The sequence below is a fragment of the Poromitra crassiceps genome (genome assembly GCF_964638095.1).
Source record: "Poromitra crassiceps genome assembly, chromosome: 18".
Taxonomy (NCBI): domain Eukaryota; kingdom Metazoa; phylum Chordata; class Actinopteri; order Beryciformes; family Melamphaidae; genus Poromitra; species Poromitra crassiceps.
The window spans coordinates 12802588-12822119 of NC_139636.1; the positions used below are offsets into that span (position 1 = coordinate 12802588).

The 19532-nt window shown below is 45.8% G+C and overlaps 1 protein-coding gene across 1 annotated transcript in view; it reads left to right on the forward strand.

The window, feature by feature from the left end:
• Positions 1 to 1351: 1351 nt before the first annotated feature.
• The window catches only part of sema3d (sema domain, immunoglobulin domain (Ig), short basic domain, secreted, (semaphorin) 3D), a gene marked incomplete at both ends in the record, with an annotated part of 39474 nt that continues 21293 nt past the window's right edge, over positions 1352 to 19532 (forward strand). The window contains 7 exons of the mRNA XM_083654706.1: positions 1352 to 1622; positions 7626 to 7786; positions 12004 to 12066; positions 12204 to 12323; positions 13204 to 13297; positions 14038 to 14166; positions 15843 to 15979. Of these exons, the coding sequence (XP_083510832.1) occupies positions 1352 to 1622; positions 7626 to 7786; positions 12004 to 12066; positions 12204 to 12323; positions 13204 to 13297; positions 14038 to 14166; positions 15843 to 15979 (975 nt within the window). The remainder of the gene's footprint in view (positions 1623 to 7625; positions 7787 to 12003; positions 12067 to 12203; positions 12324 to 13203; positions 13298 to 14037; positions 14167 to 15842; positions 15980 to 19532) is intronic.

The window sequence follows — 19532 nt, forward strand, 5'->3', positions numbered from 1 at the left end:
CACGTTCACGGATGTGTGTGAGTTCGCACAAATGACTTCAACGTACAGTCAAATGTGTGTAGACGAGTTGTAGACAAAGTTTGAACCCGGTAACTGAATTATCCCTCACTGTGGTTTAAGTGAGGCGTTCGTCATCTCTGGCCTCCATGCCAAAGTTCTTCCAACTGGAACGAACATGATATAGATGACATATGGGAGTGTGTGCGCGCTACATCAGAACATTCCTTCATTTTGGACGTTGTTTATGTTGACCAGCGACAGGTTGATGTATGTTATCTATGTCGGGGGTGGACGGAGAGGAGAAGAGGGGGAGGTAGCGAGGGCAGAGGAGGGGGGGGGGGGGGGAGGACATGCATTCTTTTTGATTCATTCATTAATTTCCTGGGCCTTGATTGGCTGGTTAATGAGTAGCTTGACCGTATGTGGAATGTGCAGAGAGACGCACGAGAGAAGACAAACTGCTGCAGGCTATGCTGCCTGTAGGATCAGTCATGTTGTCAGTTGAGCGGCCTCCAAATCAGTGTCGCTTGTCAGTTGTGTTTCTATATGATAAAGTTTGACGTTCTCTGTTGAAAATAACCAAGGCCAAACGTCCAGCTTCAGCACTCGATGAAACGCTTTGTCCTACATACATTTAGCGGCCATCATTCAACTTCTCCTTCCTTAAACACGTCAGCGGCCGTGCTGTTTGCTCCAGTCCCACTGCTCACTTTTCACTCAATGTGTGGACTAAATGTCTAATGTCTAATGCGGCGTGAAGTCCCAGACAGGACATTTGCCCCATTTATTACAGGACATAAAGGAGGAGCTGACAGGGTCATCAGCCAATGTTACAACTATTAGCAAGAATCATTTAGTGAAAGAATTCAATGAGTTTTCCATGTGAAAAGAAGGAGAACGAGAGAGAGAGAGAGACACCGCACCGCTGAAAGAGGTCGCGTGATTGGCCGACTGTTTTGTTGGCCTGACCCTTTGTTTTGGGCAAACAGATTTAAAGGGGACCACAAAAGGAAGGCTAGTGACGGACAACAGCTGATGTAGGAGAGGGGACATGCCTGCAGGGCTCCATGGTGAAACAGCTCAATACTACCAACACTAATGTGTACATATCCTGCGAAGGGTTGGGATAGTCTGCACTCTACGTGCACACACACAGACGTGCGCGCACACACACACACACATGCACGCACACACACACACACACACACACACACACACACACATGCACGCACACACACACATGCTCACACTGAGCTCCTCCCTAGCTTGACTCCTCATGTCGATCTCCTCCTTCCAGGGCAGCAGAACAGAAGACCAGAGTGAAAACTGAGTGAAGACCTTCTCTCACAGCATGGAGACGGAGGAGTCTGGTCAGCAGAGTGTGACTGAGGGAGAGAGACCCCGCTGTCCTCCTGGTCACGTCAGGATGACTGAGGGAGAGAGACCCCGCTGTCCTCCTGGTCACGTCAGGATGCAGGCCGGGGCTCTGCCGTGGCTGTCTGGCTGGAAGGTGCTATCCCACCCTGGGCTCCTGTTAGTGGGGCTGATGTTGCTGCTGGGCACCCTCCCTGCTGGAGCCAGCATCAAACAGAGTGTCCCCAGGGTCACACTCAGCCACAAAGGTATGTTGATTTGATTGTTAATTTTAACGTTGTATTAAAACAAAAGCTAAAATTTAAATATATTTAGATTTAAATTAGATTAAAAAAAATAGATTTAAAAACTGTACTTTATACTTCTCTGTGCTAGCTTGGATGATTTAAGGTCACCTGTCTCATGTGGAGAGAAAATGTTCATACGTGTTACTCACTCTTCTGCCTCTCCTTTCTTCTCCTCTTCGTCAGTTTTTCTTCTTCAACTGTCGTGTGAACAGATCTCACCTTCTGAGGTCAAGACTAGCTCCCCCTATCCCCTCCTCTCTCTCTGTTTCACAGATCCGACCTTCTGAGGTCATGACTAGCTCCCCCAATCCCCTCCTCTCTCTCTCTGTTTCACAGAAAAGAGGCACAAGTGAAGAAGTGAGAGATTAACACACACTTAGTTGCACTGTTAAAGTAAATGGTGTTTGAAAGATCACTGTAAAACACAACGAGAGATTTAAGAGCGCTGCTGGGTAGATTAATGCATTAACCCACTTCCTAATTCCCCATTTATCACACTTTTGATGGACCCGAGAATGTTCTCTGCGCTTTCTTCTCTTGAACATGTATAATCTCTTCATCCTCTGCGGGGATGTAAATCTGCATTGCGTAAACCTGCAGTCAGGTTTACGTCTTGGGATATTTATGATAGCAATGGCAAAATGGCAAATATTTGTTTTTGATGAAATACACTGCTGCTGTAGAGCGGCCATATATTTCAAAGTAACATACACAACGCGCGTCTCATGGCTGCTGCTCCATAGGAGACTGTTGTTCAGTCCGTCATGTGTGTATATCAGCTTGTCTTGGTGCGATGGCGGCGTGCACTCATGCTCATGTGTGTAGTGTTAAGTCAACTAAGTCTATTTGCTTTGTGCCACCATGGGAGAGCCAAGTTATTGCTCCCTGAGAACCAATTCTAAACTCCAGTACAAACGTTACTCCAAACTCTCCAAACCTTCCGTGCTGTCCGCTATACGTCTCCTCAAGAAACCACCCAAATGAACTGGAGACCCGCTCCATAAACTGAATCCCCACTGTGACCTAAAAGTAAACTCGCTCTGACTTGAACCTCCAAACCTACTTCTCTGGTCAAAGGCTTCCGAAAGCCAGTATGGCTGGAAATAGATGCCCGTGTACAGTATGTCCTGTGTGTCCAACATAAATACATGTAAGTAGCAGCAGGAATAATGATAGCTAGGAACAGTGTTTACCCAGCAGTTACGCCAGCATTTAGCTCTACACTGTGTCTTATTCCATGTTAGTTCAAAGCACAGCGGGGTTGATCAAATAAAGTTATATATTCATTTCAGATATGATTGCATTTTAATGGGGCCAATGTTCTAAGACAGGCATGTCCACAGTCCGGCCCGGGGGCCAATTGCAGCATGCGGACCAATTTTACGTGGCCCTCGGCTTGTCTCTCAAAATATACTATATGTGGTCCTCCACACAGTATTGGCTAATCAAGCAAGTTCACTTTGCGTTTTTTCCGTTCACCTAACGATGACAGCACTATCATACAGTTTGTAGACAAGCACCAAGTAGGAACTGCGCAGGTGGAACTAATGTTTTCAGATGGTAAACAAAATCCTTAGAGTACAATTGTATTTCTTTTTAAATCAGAATCAGAATCAGAATCACTTTTATTGCCACAGTATGCAAGTTACATACGAGGAATTTGTCTTAGCAGCGTAGCGGTCACATCAATATACAGAGATAAGAAGTAGGAAGATAACTAAAGACAATCGCAAAGTTGCAAGTGCAATCAACTCGAATGAAATCGAGTAAATATATACAATATGTACATGAGTGGTGAAGTGTTCTGTGGATGATAAATATGAATTTACGTTGGATTTACATGAGATTTACAGACTGAGTTAAATAGACGTTAAATAGGCAGTGGATTTACATGAATTTACAGTCGGAGTTAAATAAGAGTTTACATTGAATGTACATGAAATTTACAGGCTAAGTTAAATAAGCATTAATGTGCAGGGAATTTACATTAATTTACAAATAACCCATATGATGGAAGAAGCAGCTGCCCCCCCGGTATTTTCACATCATCTAATCTGGCCCCCATTCAAAAAAGTTTGAACACCCCTGTTGTCTTAGAATCTAAGACTACTGCATTTTCATTCAATATTCTTCAGAATGATTCTCTGGCGATTGCGTTGTTGTGAGTATAAACTAACTGCTCTATATGTCCACTAATTTGTGAAGATGGCCACGTGGATATCTATGCAATGATCTCGCGTGGACCTCAGAAGAATGAGGACGATACGGCAATGTCAATGTTTGGCTCGTGTCAGAGTGACTGAAGCACAAAAGAATCCATCAAAAGCCAAATCATCTCCAGCCCAATGCACACATCATGCACACATGCCGTCATGATGGTTATGAGCTGCTGGACACGCTCTTCAAAAGCAGCCCCATCTTCAAACATCTCATCACGCCGCTTCAATGAGTGAAGGCGGAAACCATCAAAGTGAAATCATCCCCGATTGAATGAACATCTCCAAAACAACCGTCTCGTGAACTTTCCTCTGAATAAGCCCATCCGTTGACGTTCCCTCTGTGGTGTTGAGGGAGCTTGAAGTTCAGGATGTAGACACACAGCATCTAGATTATAACGCGGCTCTCTGCCAAATGGAAAGTAAAATCATCTGCTCACGATGTAAATATTTGCATTACGTTGTTCATCTCAATTGTTACTCTGCCTTTGTTCCTGACGTGTGATCAGAAGAACATCTGCATGCTGATGGATCTGCAGTCTTATGGCTTATATTAGTCATACACCACATCTTATGGATCATATAGGAGACTGCCCTCCCCCCCATTCACTCATTTTAAACAGTTGCTCATGAGTTGACCTCCATTCAGTCTGCAAGTTTGCTCCATAGCTGTGAGTTACATGAACAGCAAATCTCTGTTGTTGTTGCCACAAAACAAAACTTGAATAAACGTGAAACAGGAAAGGGCTGATATTCTCTCTAATGTCTCAATGAATTACCATGATTACATTTGAAAACAGAATGATCACGATTCTTAAACCTCCTAGTCCTTAACATCTTCTCAGCAGGACCCATCACTGGACACTAGTGTGGCCGTGACTTTATACAGTGAATTGTGAAACCATGGGTTGAACATCTTACACTGCATAATCACAGAGCTAGGCTGTGATCAGGGTTCTCATTTCAACTAGCCAGAGTGCAGAATACTGTGAAAGCACACCTTGATGAATATTATGTTCATTCATGCTTAAATAACGTGACTGTTGCCATGGCACGCATAGCAAATTCGTATAGGCTACTTCATGTTTTAATTTCAACTTCAGACAGAAAACACAGATGAGAGGCTGGTGAGGTATCTCCTCATTAAGTTTTCTGTTTCAGGCCAGCCCAATCTCTTACAAAGTAGTACAAATAATTCACACATTCTTGCACTATTAAATAACATGGAGTGAATCTGCCAAATACGTCAAAATTGTATGCAGTGTATACGCTGGCCACCAGAGGGTAGTCATGTGACCTTGAATTCTGGGGAGCGAGGCGGTCCCTCACGTGAAGTGAAGGCTTGTGGACACGCACAGACGCCCAGGGCTTTTTAACGCAGAGCGGAGCCCGGCGCTGGAGAGGCCGGCCTATAGGGGGGGCTGCAAGGCAGGCGGGTTCAGCTTTGCCGCGGAGCAAGTAGAGCTTCCATCCCTAACCTTGACCCATATCCAAACCCTAACCCCAACCAAGTGGCTACCAGACAGTGCCTAACCCCAACCACCAGGGGGCCACTGAAAGGTGCCTGACCCCAACGGCAAGGCGTATAAACTGCACGTGAAATTGCAAAAAGCACGCGTTTTGAAAGTGTAAAACAGTACCGTGGTATTTGTAACGAAATGGGGTGAGATCGATTTGGTCCGGCTGTCTCCATCTATACATTACAGCATTAGAGTAAGCCTGGTTTATCAGCAGGACCTAACTACATCTATACATTACAGCATTAGAGTAAGCCTGGTTTATCAGCAGGACCTAACTACATCTATACATTACAGCATTAGAGTAAGCCTGGTTTATCAGCAGGACCTAAACCCACTGGCTGTGGGCCAACTCAGTGGTCTCTTACTCAAATAAACGTGTGCTTCAGAGCTGCAGCAGCTCATCAAGAGCTGTTGAGAGGGGCCGAGGTCTCGGCGCGGAGCGCTATGCTAAGCAGCAGAGCTAAGCAGGCTCTTTCAATGGGCTCACAGTGCGCTGTGTTTACCGAACAGATTAGCGTTAGCCAAAGGCTAGCTTGGCTAATCTCTCTGTGAGGTTTAGCTGGTGTTGGGGGCACAGGGGCTGTAAGCGTGGTGTGTGGGTGTCTGTGTGTGTGTGTGTGTGTGTGTGTGTATGTGTGTGTGTGTGTGTGTGTGTGTGCATGCGCGTGTGTAGAGGTGAGAGATATGAGCATGTGGGGGTCTTGTGTGTGAGCATGTGTATAGGAGGAGGTATTAAGCAGGTCTGCGTGGGGTTGGGGGGTCCTCGAAGTTCAAATATTGAAGGTTAGTGACCTCCTCAAATCCTTCACACCCAGAGGGTAATCACAATGTCAATCCTTTCAAAGTGACTCCCACTGGACTCCCCCACATTGAGCCAGTGTTGACTCGAGGCATGTTGCTATACTGGCCCGGTGAAAAGAGCCCGGGTGATTGGCTGCAGAGATTTCCTCAGATCAAGGACACAGAGGGTCTGCAGCACTGAGAACGTAGTCAGCACTCAGCAACCACAAAACTCTCTATAATGGAGGACGGGGAGTCCAAAGACCTACTGTGAGTGTTTGGAATGGAAACATGGAGATAGATTGAAACACACCACAGGATCAAAGGTCTTCGTTCTGACTGCACACTCACTTTGACACTGTACTCCACTCTGTGTCTGAAATGAATGAACGTGAACGTCACTGCGGTTTCTTTATTCCTCCACCGTGAAAAGAAGTCCGACGCCAAAAACACACGTGCACGTCAAAACATCGGGTTCCGCGCTGCATTTCTGCGGCCCCACCTGTAATGCCACTGCGCCCCACACGGCGGGGCGCATCCCACAGTTTGAGAAACGCTGGTCTCGTGATTGGTTAGGGGAAATCAAATCCTCTCTCACGGAAATCGGTTAGAGTGGAAGTGATGTCAGACTGAAGAGGGAAATTGAGTCGTGTAACGTGCTGATAATTCTGATATCACTCAGGCAAATCATACTGTAGATTCACAGGAAAGCACAGATTCACAACATAAAGGACTGACTTACTGTGTGTATGGGCGAGCAACAGACATTCAACCTGCTCGGAGGTGGATCTCAATCATGATCTAATCTTACATCAGCCATGACAGGTATAATATGCTATTATAGCTACAGCTCGTGTTTCTGATGATGTTCAGCCATCTGCAGATGACATCTGACAGCATATTATTTGTATTGAGACTGGCAGTTTTAGAAACAAAGTATAAACTCATACGCATTTTCCTAATTTGCTTTTCAACAGCTGGCCAAGCTGGGACATATCTTTTCCATAGCTATGATGATGATGATAGGTGATAATGCCTCCATTGAAACAGTGAAGCCTCTCCTACTGTATCTGTCTTCTGTCACTGGGTGGAGGTAAGGTGTTGATGAGGATTAGTCCATTTCAAGTCAAGCCGAGACATGCTGCCTCTCCTCTCGTGGTGGAAACCATGCGCTTGTCTTCAGGAGCTCGCTATGGGCGACCTGCATCGAGCGAGGTCAACTCTGACAGTGATATCCTGCTCAACAGCCTTTGCAATATAAATCAATGCTAGATGGTGCATTTTTTATACGTTTGCTGTACTGCAGGTGTTAATCAATCACCCTCCCCTTTCTCTCTCTCTCTCTCTTTCTGTATGTCTGACTGTATATCTCTCTCTCTCTGTCTGTCTGTCTCTATCGCTCTCCCTCGCTCTCTGTCTGTCTGTCTGTCTGTCTGTCTCTCTCTCAGAACTGGTGCAAGGTGGCAGTGTATCTGTGTTCTTGGGCTCCTCTGAGGGCCTCCACTCCCACACTCTGCTGTTGGATGAGGAGAGGGGTCGTCTCCTGCTGGGAGCCAGAGATCACGTCTTCCTGCTCGACCCCGACAACCTGGCCAGACATCCCAGAAAGGTACAAGGATGCTGGCGACAGGCAGATTAGGAAATGAGATTGTAATATACTGTAATATCTCCAAACTCTCAGGACCATGTTTTAGGAGCGTCAACGGCCAAAAATAGATACAACACAAACAATAAAAGTAGCGTAAAAGGCAGCTTTTGCTTTTATAGCCAACAGTCATTGGCTGAAGTCGAGAGGTTGTTTAGGTAGACTCGTGAGATGTTTGGAGCTGTTCTGAGAGTCTGAAGTCGAGTGGTTGTTTAGACTCAGAGATGTTTTTGGGAGCCGTTTTGAGAGGTGCACTTGCTGACAGAGTGAGAGTGCTGGAAGAGATTCAAGTCTGAACAGCTGAGGTGGAGGAACTGTCCCCGATCCTCAGACATGCAGACTCACGCATGGAGTCACTTGAGACATCCCAATAACCTCAGCTATGTGCCGTGAATGGCTCATTATTGTAGAGACAATTATTTAGCTTCGCCTCATGACACTTAAACCTGTCTGGCCGTCACTGGAGTGAACGTATAGTCTCTTTTCTGCTACGATGGAATGCACAATGTAGTCGCGTATTGTTTCAGAGCAGCAAGTCATCGTTCATTCAGTCGACAGCTTTCTGAAACTGTCTGCTTGGTGAGGTCTGGATCATAATCAACCTGCTCTTCACCCTGGCTACATGCACAAGCACAGGCACACACACACACACACACACACACACACAGACACACAAACGCGCATACAGATATACACAAGTATGGGTATGTGTGCGCACACTTACACATATAGGCCTACACAAACAGACAAATGCATTTGGAGGGATGCCATATGTTAAAGTTTGTAGATGTGAGTGTGTGTTTATGCAGCTGCGGTTGATCCGCGAGCGAGACGACATTGTGTTTATTTGATCTTTATCTGGTTGTTTTAACTCTTTAGTCCGGCTCTCAAAGTGTTGCCTTTCTGTTGCCTCTCTGGTCACTGATACTGATGCTGGGTAGATAGACACCATAAAGCCCAGCTCTCTGAGACGTTTGTGTCCTGACAGTGAATACGATAGCCATGCCGAGACACACAACTTGGGACTTTATCACTCAATGGTGAGGTATACCTGGTGAGGGACCCTCAGGCACTAAAATTATCAGCCAATTAGTATTCTCTTCGCAAACATTGACATTCCAGTTACGTCTACCTAGATTTCAATAGATACCGAGATAATAGGCTGTTTTGAAACTAGGACACTGATGATTTCATATTGTAGAAATAGCCTAGGTCAGACATTCCCAGCCTCTGGGCCGGTCGGCACCCACTGGGGCCCGCGAAGGTATTGCAAGTGGGCTGCCAAATCATTTGCAAAACATTACGATCTTAGTGAGAGAAAAATTTGTAATCATTATTTATTATTATGTATGAGAATGCATTTCTCCATTGTTGAATGATACAGTTATTTAATTTGTTTATTGCAGACAGCCGCCCCTCACTTTTAGTTTCTGATCTCTGTGTGGTGCTGTCATGGACAGCTCCTTTATCGTTAATATGAAAATTGCTCAGAGAAGGCATTATTTGGCCTCCGTACTGTTTATGGTCGGATGTGAGCCACGGACATTTTTGACATTTTCAAGTTGTCCATGAGTCGTAAAAGGTTGGGAACCCGCTGGCCTAGGCTGTAAATCTAAAGGTATTCTGGGTTTCTCTGAAGTCCTTAGTGGCGTGCAATCATATGGAATCATGTGTTGATGGGACATGTGTGCCGGTGTGTTTGCATGCGTGTTGAGGCTCTATCGACCCATGAATAAGTTTGGCGATAGCTCCCCTTGGTAGGATTTATGGGTAGAACACGCTAAGCACATAAGCCTGTTATAATACATGTGTGAACATGGCGGGGTACATACAAGGGTCACTGGGTGTTCATTGCTCTCTAATACGACCGCCTGCAGGTGTTTGTAGGCTACAACTGAGATCACTTGAAGAATAATCCACTAATTACTGCAGAAAGTAGAGCAAGGAAAAATAGGTTATGCATCTTCTCACACCTGATGTTCTCACTGCTGTCACACCTGATGTTCTCACTGCTGTCACACCTGATGTTCTCACTGCTGTCACACCTGGTTCAGGTTATGCACCTTCTCACTGCCCCAAGGCTCAGTCTTGGGCCCCATCCTCTTCTCAATTTACATCACTTTACTTGGTTCCATCATTCATGCCCACGGTTTTTCATATCACTGCTATGCTGACGATACACAACTGTTTCTGTCCTTCCCTCCCAACGACCCCACAGTTTCATCACGCATCTCTTCCTGTCTGTCAGATATCTCATCTTGGATGAAAGCACGTCACCTCCAACTCAATCTCTCCAAAACTGAGCTCCTGATCATCCCAGGAGACTAGATTAATATCAACCTCGGTTCATCACAACTCATCCCAGCTCAGTCCGCCCGTAACCTTGGAGTCATTCATGACAATCTTCTATCCTTCAAAACACACGTCGCTGCCATAGCCCGGTCATGCAGATTCACTCTATACAACATCAAGAAAATCAGACCCTACCTAACTGTACACACAGCACAGCTTCTAGTCCAGGCCCTCATTCTATCTCGCATCGATTACTGTAATTCCTTACTGGCTGGCCTTCCTGCATCCACATTCAAACCTCTCCAAATGATTCAGAACGCAGCAGCACGTATCATCTTCAACCAGCCAAACAGAACCCACGTCTCACCCCTCCTCATCTCCCTCCACTGGCTCCCAGTGGCCGCCCGAATCCAGTTCAAGGCCCTAACCCTTGCATACAAAACCCTGACAAATACAGCCCCAACCTACCTAAACTCCCTCATCCAACCCTATGCCCCCTTCCGTCCACTACGTTCCGCTACTGAAAGATTCCTTTCACTTCCACCACCCAATTCACTCACCAGGCTCTTCTCCTCTGTTGTTCCCCGGTGGTGGAATGAACTACCTAACCCTGTCCGTACCACTGACTCCCTTAGTACATTCAAAAAGAGACTTAAGACTCACTTATTTCAGGTCCACTTCCGTACTGACGCACTTGCACAAATTCATCACACAGGCACTTTTTCAATGCACTGATTGCACGTCCAATAGCACTTTATATTTGACTATGTTTCAGATTATTCTGGTACTGTGCATACTGTATATTGCTTGTATTGTTTCTTTTTATCTCTGTTGTATGTCGCTTTGGATAAAAGCGTCTGCCAAGTGAAATAAAGTAAAGTAAAGTAAAGCATCACACCTGATGTTCTCACTTCTCACTGCTGTCACACCTGATGTTCTCACTGCTGTCACACCTGATGTTCTCACTGCTGTCACACCTGGTTCAGGTTATGCACCTTCTCACTGCATCACACCTGATGTTCTCACTGCTGTCACACCTGATGTTCTCACTGCTGTCACACCTGATGTTCTCACTGCTGTCACACCTGATGTTCTCACTGCTGTCACACCTGATGTTCTCACTGCTGTCACACCTGATGTTCTCACTGCTGTCACACATGATGTTCTCACTGCTGTCACACCTGATGTTCTCACTGCTGTCACACCTGATGTTCTCACTGCTGTCACACCTGATGTTCTCACTGCTGTCACACCTGATGTTCTCACTGCTGTCACACCTGATGTTCTCACTGCTGTCACACCTGATGTTCTCACTGCTGTCACACCTGATGTTCTCACTGCTGTCACACCTGATGTTCTCACTGCTGTCACACCTGATGTTCTCACTGCTGTCACACCTGATGTTCTTACTGCTGTCACACCTGATGTTCTCACTGCTGTCACACCTGATGTTCTCACTGCTGTCACACCTGATGTTCTCACTGCTGCTGTCACACCTGATGTTCTCACTGCTGTCACACCTGGTTCAGGTTATGCACCTTCTCACTGCATCACACCTGATGTTCTCACTGCTGTCACACCTGGTTCAGGTTATGCACCTTCTCACCTTATCACACCACATTCGGGTTTTGACATGTTGCTCCTTTTATAAAAAAAAAAACCCTACTAATATTACTTATTCCTTCTCAAACTACTTTGTACAAAGTGCCACCCTAGTCCATCAAAATGTCTTGTCTGTCATTGATTGTGTTGCATAGTTGTTTTCTGTACCGTTGACAAAATGTGATATTGTAAATTGCTTTGGACACACGCGTCTGCTAAGTGACGTAATGTAATGTAATGTAATGTAATGTAATGTAATGTAATGTAATGTATTGATGTGTTCTCAGATCAGCTGGCCTGCTCCCCGAGACAGAGTGGAAATGTGCAAACTGGCAGGCAAAAACGCAAATGTAAGAAAATCACATCTGAAACAGCCTAGACAATAAATCAGATGCATTCTCAGCAGATCAGACACTGTTGTGTGAATGCCTGCCTGCTAAACCTGGGCTCTCCTTCTGACCCTGATCTTCCCTGACCTCCTCTCTAGTTGGAGTGTGCTAACTTCGTCAGGCTGCTCCACAACTACAACCGGACACATGTCTACGCCTGCGGGACAGGAGCTTTCCACCCGAGCTGCGCTTTCATCGAAATCACCGGGCAGAGAGAGGTAAAGTACATTACTGTAGGAGGCAGAGAGAGGTAAGGTACATTACTGTAGGAGGCAGAGAGAGGTAAGGTACATTACTGTAGGAGGCAGAGAGAGGTAAGGTACATTACTGTAGGAGGCAGAGAGAGGTAAGGTACATTACTGTAGGAGGCAGAGAGAGGTAAGGTACATTACTGTAGGAGGCAGAGAGAGGTAAGCTACATTACTGCAGGAGGCAGAGAGAGGTAAGGTACATTACTGTAGGAGGCAGAGAGAGGTAAGGTACATTACTGTAGGAGGCAGAGAGAGGTAAGGTACATTACTGTAGGAGGCAGAGAGAGGTAAGGTACATTACTGTAGGAGGCAGAGAGAGGTAAGGTACATTACTGTAGGAGGCAGAGAGAGGTAAGGTACATTACTGTAGGAGGCAGAGAGAGGTAAGGTACATTACTGTAGGAGGCAGAGAGAGGTAAGGTACATTACTGTAGGAGGCAGAGAGAGGTAAGGTACATTACTGTAGGAGGCAGAGAGAGGTAAGGTACATTACTGTAGGAGGCAGAGAGAGGTAAGGTACATTACTGTAGGAGGCAGAGAGAGGTAAGGTACATTACTGTAGGAGGCAGAGAGAGGTAAGGTACATTACTGTAGGAGGCAGAGAGAGGTAAGGTACATTACTGTAGGAGGCAGAGAGAGGTAAGGTACATTACTGTAGGAGGCAGAGAGAGGTAAGGTACATTACTGTAGGAGGCAGAGAGAGGTAAGGTACATTACTGTAGGAGGCAGAGAGAGGTAAGGTACATTACTGTAGGAGTCAATGGATGATTTTGGCACGAGTTCAAAAGAGCTTGCAAATTGAATTTGCGTGTGAAATCATCTTCCTCTCCTTCCTTTCTGGTGTCAGGACGGGGTGTTCCAGCTACTGGCTGATACAGTTGAGTCCGGCAGGTTGAAATGTCCCTTTGATCCCTGGCAGCCGTTCACCTCAGTCCTCACAGGTGAGACACAACACTCCCTGCTTCTCAGGATGTTATTCCAGTGCTCAGCACCATTCCCCCAAGAACACACAGCATATTGCTCCTCCACTGACGCTGTGTGAGATACACAGCATATTGCTCCTCCACTCATGCCGTGTGAGTGGATTTGTATCTGAAGATGTGCTTTCCGCAGCACTCGTCTCCATCTTATTATTATGACCTTTGGTCAAGCAAACGGCGAGCAGCCATTTCTCGATCCAATAAAGTGAGATCAACAAAATAACTCGGCAGGGAATTGTAAATATTGAGACGTAGAAGTTTTCTTTTTTATTACCGTTATTGCTCCTTCATGTGTTTGTTTCTTGAGATATTATAATATTTATAATATAATTTCCCCTGTCTGTGTTTTTGTGTATGGGTTTGATGAGGTATAAGCCAGTGAAATCCGAAAAGCAAAAATAATAATGTCAACAATGTCAAATCAATTTTCTCATTATTTTTTTTATGGATAACATACTGAAACTGATTGTAAAGACGTGTAACTCATACCAAATAACGTCTTACTTTGGTACTCTTTTGGCACTCTTCAGTTCCAAATATCTGAGAAATGTGGGGGTTTTTTATTTTGGGGAGAAACATTGTCAGCAGCACATTTTCCCCATTTCATGAGTTTTAACCCATCATTCAGATCCGTTCGTTGTAGCCCATCCGGCGATGTTCAACTAACTGTTTGACCTTCCTCTCTCATCTGATTGGTCCAGACCAGTACCTGTATGCGGGCACAGCCTCAGACTTCCTGGGTAAAGACACGACGTTCACACGCTCCCTCGGACCGCCGCCTGACCAGCACTACATACGCACCGACATATCAGAGGACTACTGGATCAACGGTACGCACACAAACTCTCTGAGTGCTGTCATAACTTCTTACTACTTCTTCTCTAATCCTTATACGTTTCCAGCCTCTCCATCCACACAAAGAGGCTCTCTGTGCCCCCGGGGGTGGTTATTGGCATTCCAGTCCGGAGGAAACAGCCCACTTATTCATTTAGCTGGAACTTTTATATGAATGTCAGGCCTGCGGAGGGACCACACCTACTGGGGAATTTACTGTGTGCCACAAAGTTCATGGTGTTAGTCGCACAACCGCGTGCTGCCACACACACACGCACACACACACACCGATGTACGCAAACACACACACACACACACACACACACACACACACACACACACACACACACACACACAGTTATCAATGGCATGGAGTCTCCTCTCTCTGTGTAATGTGTATATGTCTCCAGTCTAGACGGGTTTACAGCCGCTGATGGCTTGTCGTGTATCAACAGTCGTCACCAGCATCTAAATCCTTACACATAGTCTCCACATTTCACAAGCACCCAGTCAAAGTGTGTCGGAGATGTTTGGAGTAATTATGTCTACCCTTCTCTTTCTGTCTCTGTCTCTCTCTCTCTCTGTCTGTGTGTGTGTGTGTGTGTGTGTGTGTGTGTGTGTGTGTGTGTGTCTCTCTCTCTCTCTCTGTGTGTCTCTCTCTCTCGCTGTCTCTCGCTCTCTGTCTGGGAGTGTGCATGACTGAGTGAATGTTGGTGCCAGGGTGTGTGTATATGAGAGAGAGAGAGAGAGAGAGAGAGAGAGAGAGAGAGAGCGAGCACATCATTTCTGTTCTGTGTATTTCCCTGTAGAACAGTGTTCCAATGCTGCAGGAATAACAAGGCCCCTCTGTGAAGCCGCACTCTAAGCTGCTCCAGCCAGGGAATCACCCGGGAGGGTGTGTGTGCGTGTGCGTGTGCGTGTGTGTGTGTGTGTGTGTGTGTGTGTGTGTGGGGGGGGGGGGGGGTGTTGGCTTGGCTTCCAGAGGTTGAGCTAATGTTGATGTAATGCCACTGCAACGCTTAAGCCCGTGGTCTAGTTTCCCTCCCGAGTGCTCAGGACGCTCAGCAGCAACATGCTGGAGATAGGTTTTAACAGAGGCCGTTGGTTCTACCCTCTGCTTTCACCCTCTGCAACAATATATTTGACTCTGTGTTCTTTAAACCCGCCTCTTTCTAACACTATCTTTATCACTCTGTAACGTCTCGAAATAGCGATTGCAAGTAATTCTTGGAATTTGTAACCTACTTAGAGGAACAGATGCAGCACCAAGTCAGCTACATTGTATTTTTAAAAAAAGAGTTACGGAAAGTAACCTAAATTGGCTTTAAAAACGATTTAAACATGCTGGCAATCATTGTATTATCCTACGCAGCAAACTGTGCTGCCATCTGGCAATCCAAGCAGGTTAAAAAATAAGACTTATTATTTGTAAAATGCTTTTTTCCTCTCTCGCCTCCCTTATGTGAGGTTTTAGCGTAGCACCTGGAAATGCTAATAAATCACAGTGTTCTGTAGAGAGAGAGACTAAGATTGTAAATACACGTGTGCTAAGTGTAGAGATGCTGAAGAGTGCCCGCCGCCCTGCGGATGCAGCGCGTGGTTAAGGCTGTAAATATCACCCGGTGCTATTTTCACACTCTTCACCACTCTCGTCTCCTCTCTGTGTCTTTAGAGGCCAGGTTCATCGCTGCTCATCCCATCGCAGACACCTACAATCCAGACGATGATAAGATCTACTTCTTCTTCAGGGAGGTGTCGCGCGAGGGCAACGACAAGAGCATCCTGTCCCGTGTGGCCCGTGTCTGCAAGGTGAGATGTTACTCACAGAGAGAGGAGGGGAGGAGAGAGGAGGGGAGGAGAGAGGAGGGGAGAGAGAGAGGAGGGGAGGAGAGAGGAGGGGAGGAGAGAGGAGGGGAGGAGAGAGGAGGGGAGGAGAGAGGAGGAGAGAGAGAGGAGGGGAGAGAGGAGGGGAGGAGAGAGGAGGGGAGGAGAGAGGAGGGGAGAGAGAGAGGAGGGGGAGGAGAGAGGGAGGGGAGGAGAGAGGAGGGGAGGAGAGAGGAGGGGAGGAGAGAGGAGGGGAGAGAGAGGAGGGGAGGAGAGAGGAGGGGAGAGAGAGGGAGGCATACAGGCAGGAAGGAGAGGAAGAGGATGGAACAAGGCAAGCGGAGGAACCTATGAAGAAGGAAAAGACATATCTCACGTCACAGTGTTTGAATGTTGCATTGGGGCCATACTTTAGGGCCAGTTCCATTGAAGTGACTGGAACGTCTATAAACCATCATCTACTGTATGTTGTTTCTCCTTTGATTGGAAAATGCTTCCACCAGATTAAAGAAAACACATGACCTGATGTTGATTGTTGCCCCGTTTGGTCGTGTATCAAGATGTAGTTGGTAGGGGTGCACCGATCGATCGGCAAGCAATCTGCATCGGCCGATTTTGACCTCAAATATGCGATCGGCTGATTGCCGATATTTCGGCTGATTCCCGATATTAAAAAAAAAAAAAAAAAGCCCTATCACTAATCAGGCTTTCCAACGATATAAAATACAATGCCAATTGGTATTATTAAAGGGGAAAATAATCGACCGAAATAACATTTCCAAACTTTTTTTGTTTGTTTATATATCGGTAATCGGTGATCGGTCGATGATCGGTTGAGCAGATATTTCCCATAGGCGATCGGCAATCGGTGATCGGTGGCAAAAAACGTGATTGGTGCACCCCTAGTAGTTCGCTAATCTCCATCTATCTTGGACCAAACAGGGGCTTGAGTTGAGCTAATATGCAGCTGCTGTGATCTGTTTGGAGACCAATAATAAGGAAAACTAACACACATATTTAGATAAAATAAAATAAAAGTCAATATCACATAGTGTTTTCTTTAATCTGGTGGAAACATTTTTCAATCACATTTGAAACGACAGAGATATGATAGTTTATAATGGGACTTTTCATGCCTGCCCCATTCACTTCTCTAGAACTGGCCCCAAAGCAAAAATGTGAACACTGTGATGTGAATGATGTCCGTTTCCTTCATTACAGGTTCCTTGGCCTCAACTCGGAAATGTGGATATTGAGAGCTAGCACAAGCAGTGGGACAAAATGAGGAAGTGATGGGGAGACAGAGAGAGTAGGTGAGACAATAGAGTGATTTAGGAGAGAGAGACGGCAGCAGTGCCAGATCCCTTCCAGGGTTTGGCGGAGTCATAACTCTTAGGGTGATCTGATCGGACAGATCAGAGTGTCGGCTACCACAGATGTGCTTCTGCCCCTGGGGAAGAGGCCTTCCTGGTGCATTCCTCTTTTGTAGTGTGCTGAAAGACTAGCGGCCGCTACTGTCAGGAGGAGGAGGAGCTAAATCACCCTTTAACCCCTTTGTGCTCTGCTGACAGGCCAATTAAAGTGCTGCTCCCTGGACACACATCTGAGATATAGATGCAGTCGTCAAAAGATCTCTGCACTAGTTCCCAGCTCATTTCCTTCCCCAGAGCGACTGCGTGTTTTCCGTGTTCAATGTGTGCGATTGAAAGAATATTTTGGGAGTCAAACGAAGACACGACTGTCTGATTCCATCGGTTAAATGATGGCCAGAGAGGTTTTCATTTTCTTTGGCTTTAATTGAAAATGTAATTTGGTTAAGTTTGTACGTTTCATCGCCAAAGTCCTGAAATGAGTTGTTTGGGAAAATTCAAAAATCTTTGCTTCTCAGCAGTAGGTCCAACCCAGAGCAGTCTAGTAAGAGAGTGGCGTCAGCGGAGGTCCAAAATGCGTGACTCAGTAGCCAATGAACAGCCAGGAAGGAAGGGGTCCCGCGCTACTTTTGAATGCTAAAATAAAGCTGATAATGTACAATTTGGTTCTTAAAAAAAGTGCTGCTTAATCCAGAACCTTGCTTCCTGGAACTATTGAGAGTAAAAAAAATGGTCCATTGGAGTGAATGGAGACGTCGCCGACTCTTCTATATACACGGCTCTGGTCCAACCCATTTGAGAAGCACAAGTCAGGTGTTACAGCGCCCACACAGCGCCCATTTTACAGCACTTGACAATAGAATAGGCTGGGCTGGCCACTGCAGTGCGGATCTGATAGAGATTTATGATTGGGGACCTTTAAAAGGGGCGTTTTATGTTCTATATGTATCATAGTTAGTATCATTAGCGTGGGACTGGCCTCCGCAGCAGCAGCAGCGCTACATTAGCATTCAGAGGTCTGCTGCTACATTCTTAGAGAAAAGCTTTCAGGGTATTTATGACTTAGGAGTAAGCTGTAAGGCAGACTGCAAGGAGATTCCTCTAGATTACAGCTCTCTCTCTCTCACTCACACACACTATCTATCTTTCTATCTATCTATCTATCTATTCTAGATCGTTGTGTTTTCCTTTCATTTTCTTTCTTTCCCTCTCTCTCTTTCTCTGTGTGTGTGCGTGTGGGTGTGCATGTGCGTGTACGAGTGCGTGTGCGTGTGTGTGCGTGTGCGTGTGCGTGTGCGCGCGCGCGCGTGTGTGCGTGTGCGTGTGCGCGCGTGTGTGCGTGCATGTCTGTGCGTGTGTGTGTGTGTGTGTGTGTGCGTGCGTGTGCGTTTTGCAGGTGGCTGGGTGTTTGAGTGTGTCTGCCTGCATGTGAAAAGAATGTCTTTAGATTCATTCCTGGTCAATGAGAATAGCACTCCTCTCGTCTTTGAAGTTGATCGCCGTCCTCATTAAATTAAACTTTGCTTGATTCCGTCTCTGGAGTAAAAGTGTGTTTTTGTGTTGTGTTGAGCCATGCCGCTCTTTCTCTCTATTGTTGGCTAAAGTGCCCAGGCCAAGTTCAATAGGGAGGCTTTTCTAAGAGTCTTATGCAGGACAAAGAAGTAGACTTGAGGACTCTTTGCCATAGCTCAGTCAAAGGTCACTACTTGAAACAGATATTCATATGCTAACCTGAACCTGAATCATAATTAATGAGCAACCCATTTAATCAATCTGCCATTATTATTTTCTCTTCTCCATTTATACTCTTTCTACCCAATTCAATTAAATTTGAATTGCTTAATTGGCATAACAACAAAATTGCCAAAGCATCTCAGGACAATCGACAAAAGGATACAACTTATCCAACAACAAAGTAAATTGGATACATTACTGACCCAGGCAGAATCAGTTCTGCTGGTAAAATAAATCGGTTAAGATGCAGTATAGATAAAGATACTCTCTCTTTCTCTTTTCAGTTGGTCCTAACTGTCATTATACTAACAAGAGGGTCTCCTCTGCGCTAGTTAAATAAGCACATGTGGTTCACCTGTTTATTTTCCTAATTAGTCTGGGAAATAAGAGACTGGAACGGTGTGTATTGTCTCCGAGCTGTGGAAGTCTATTTA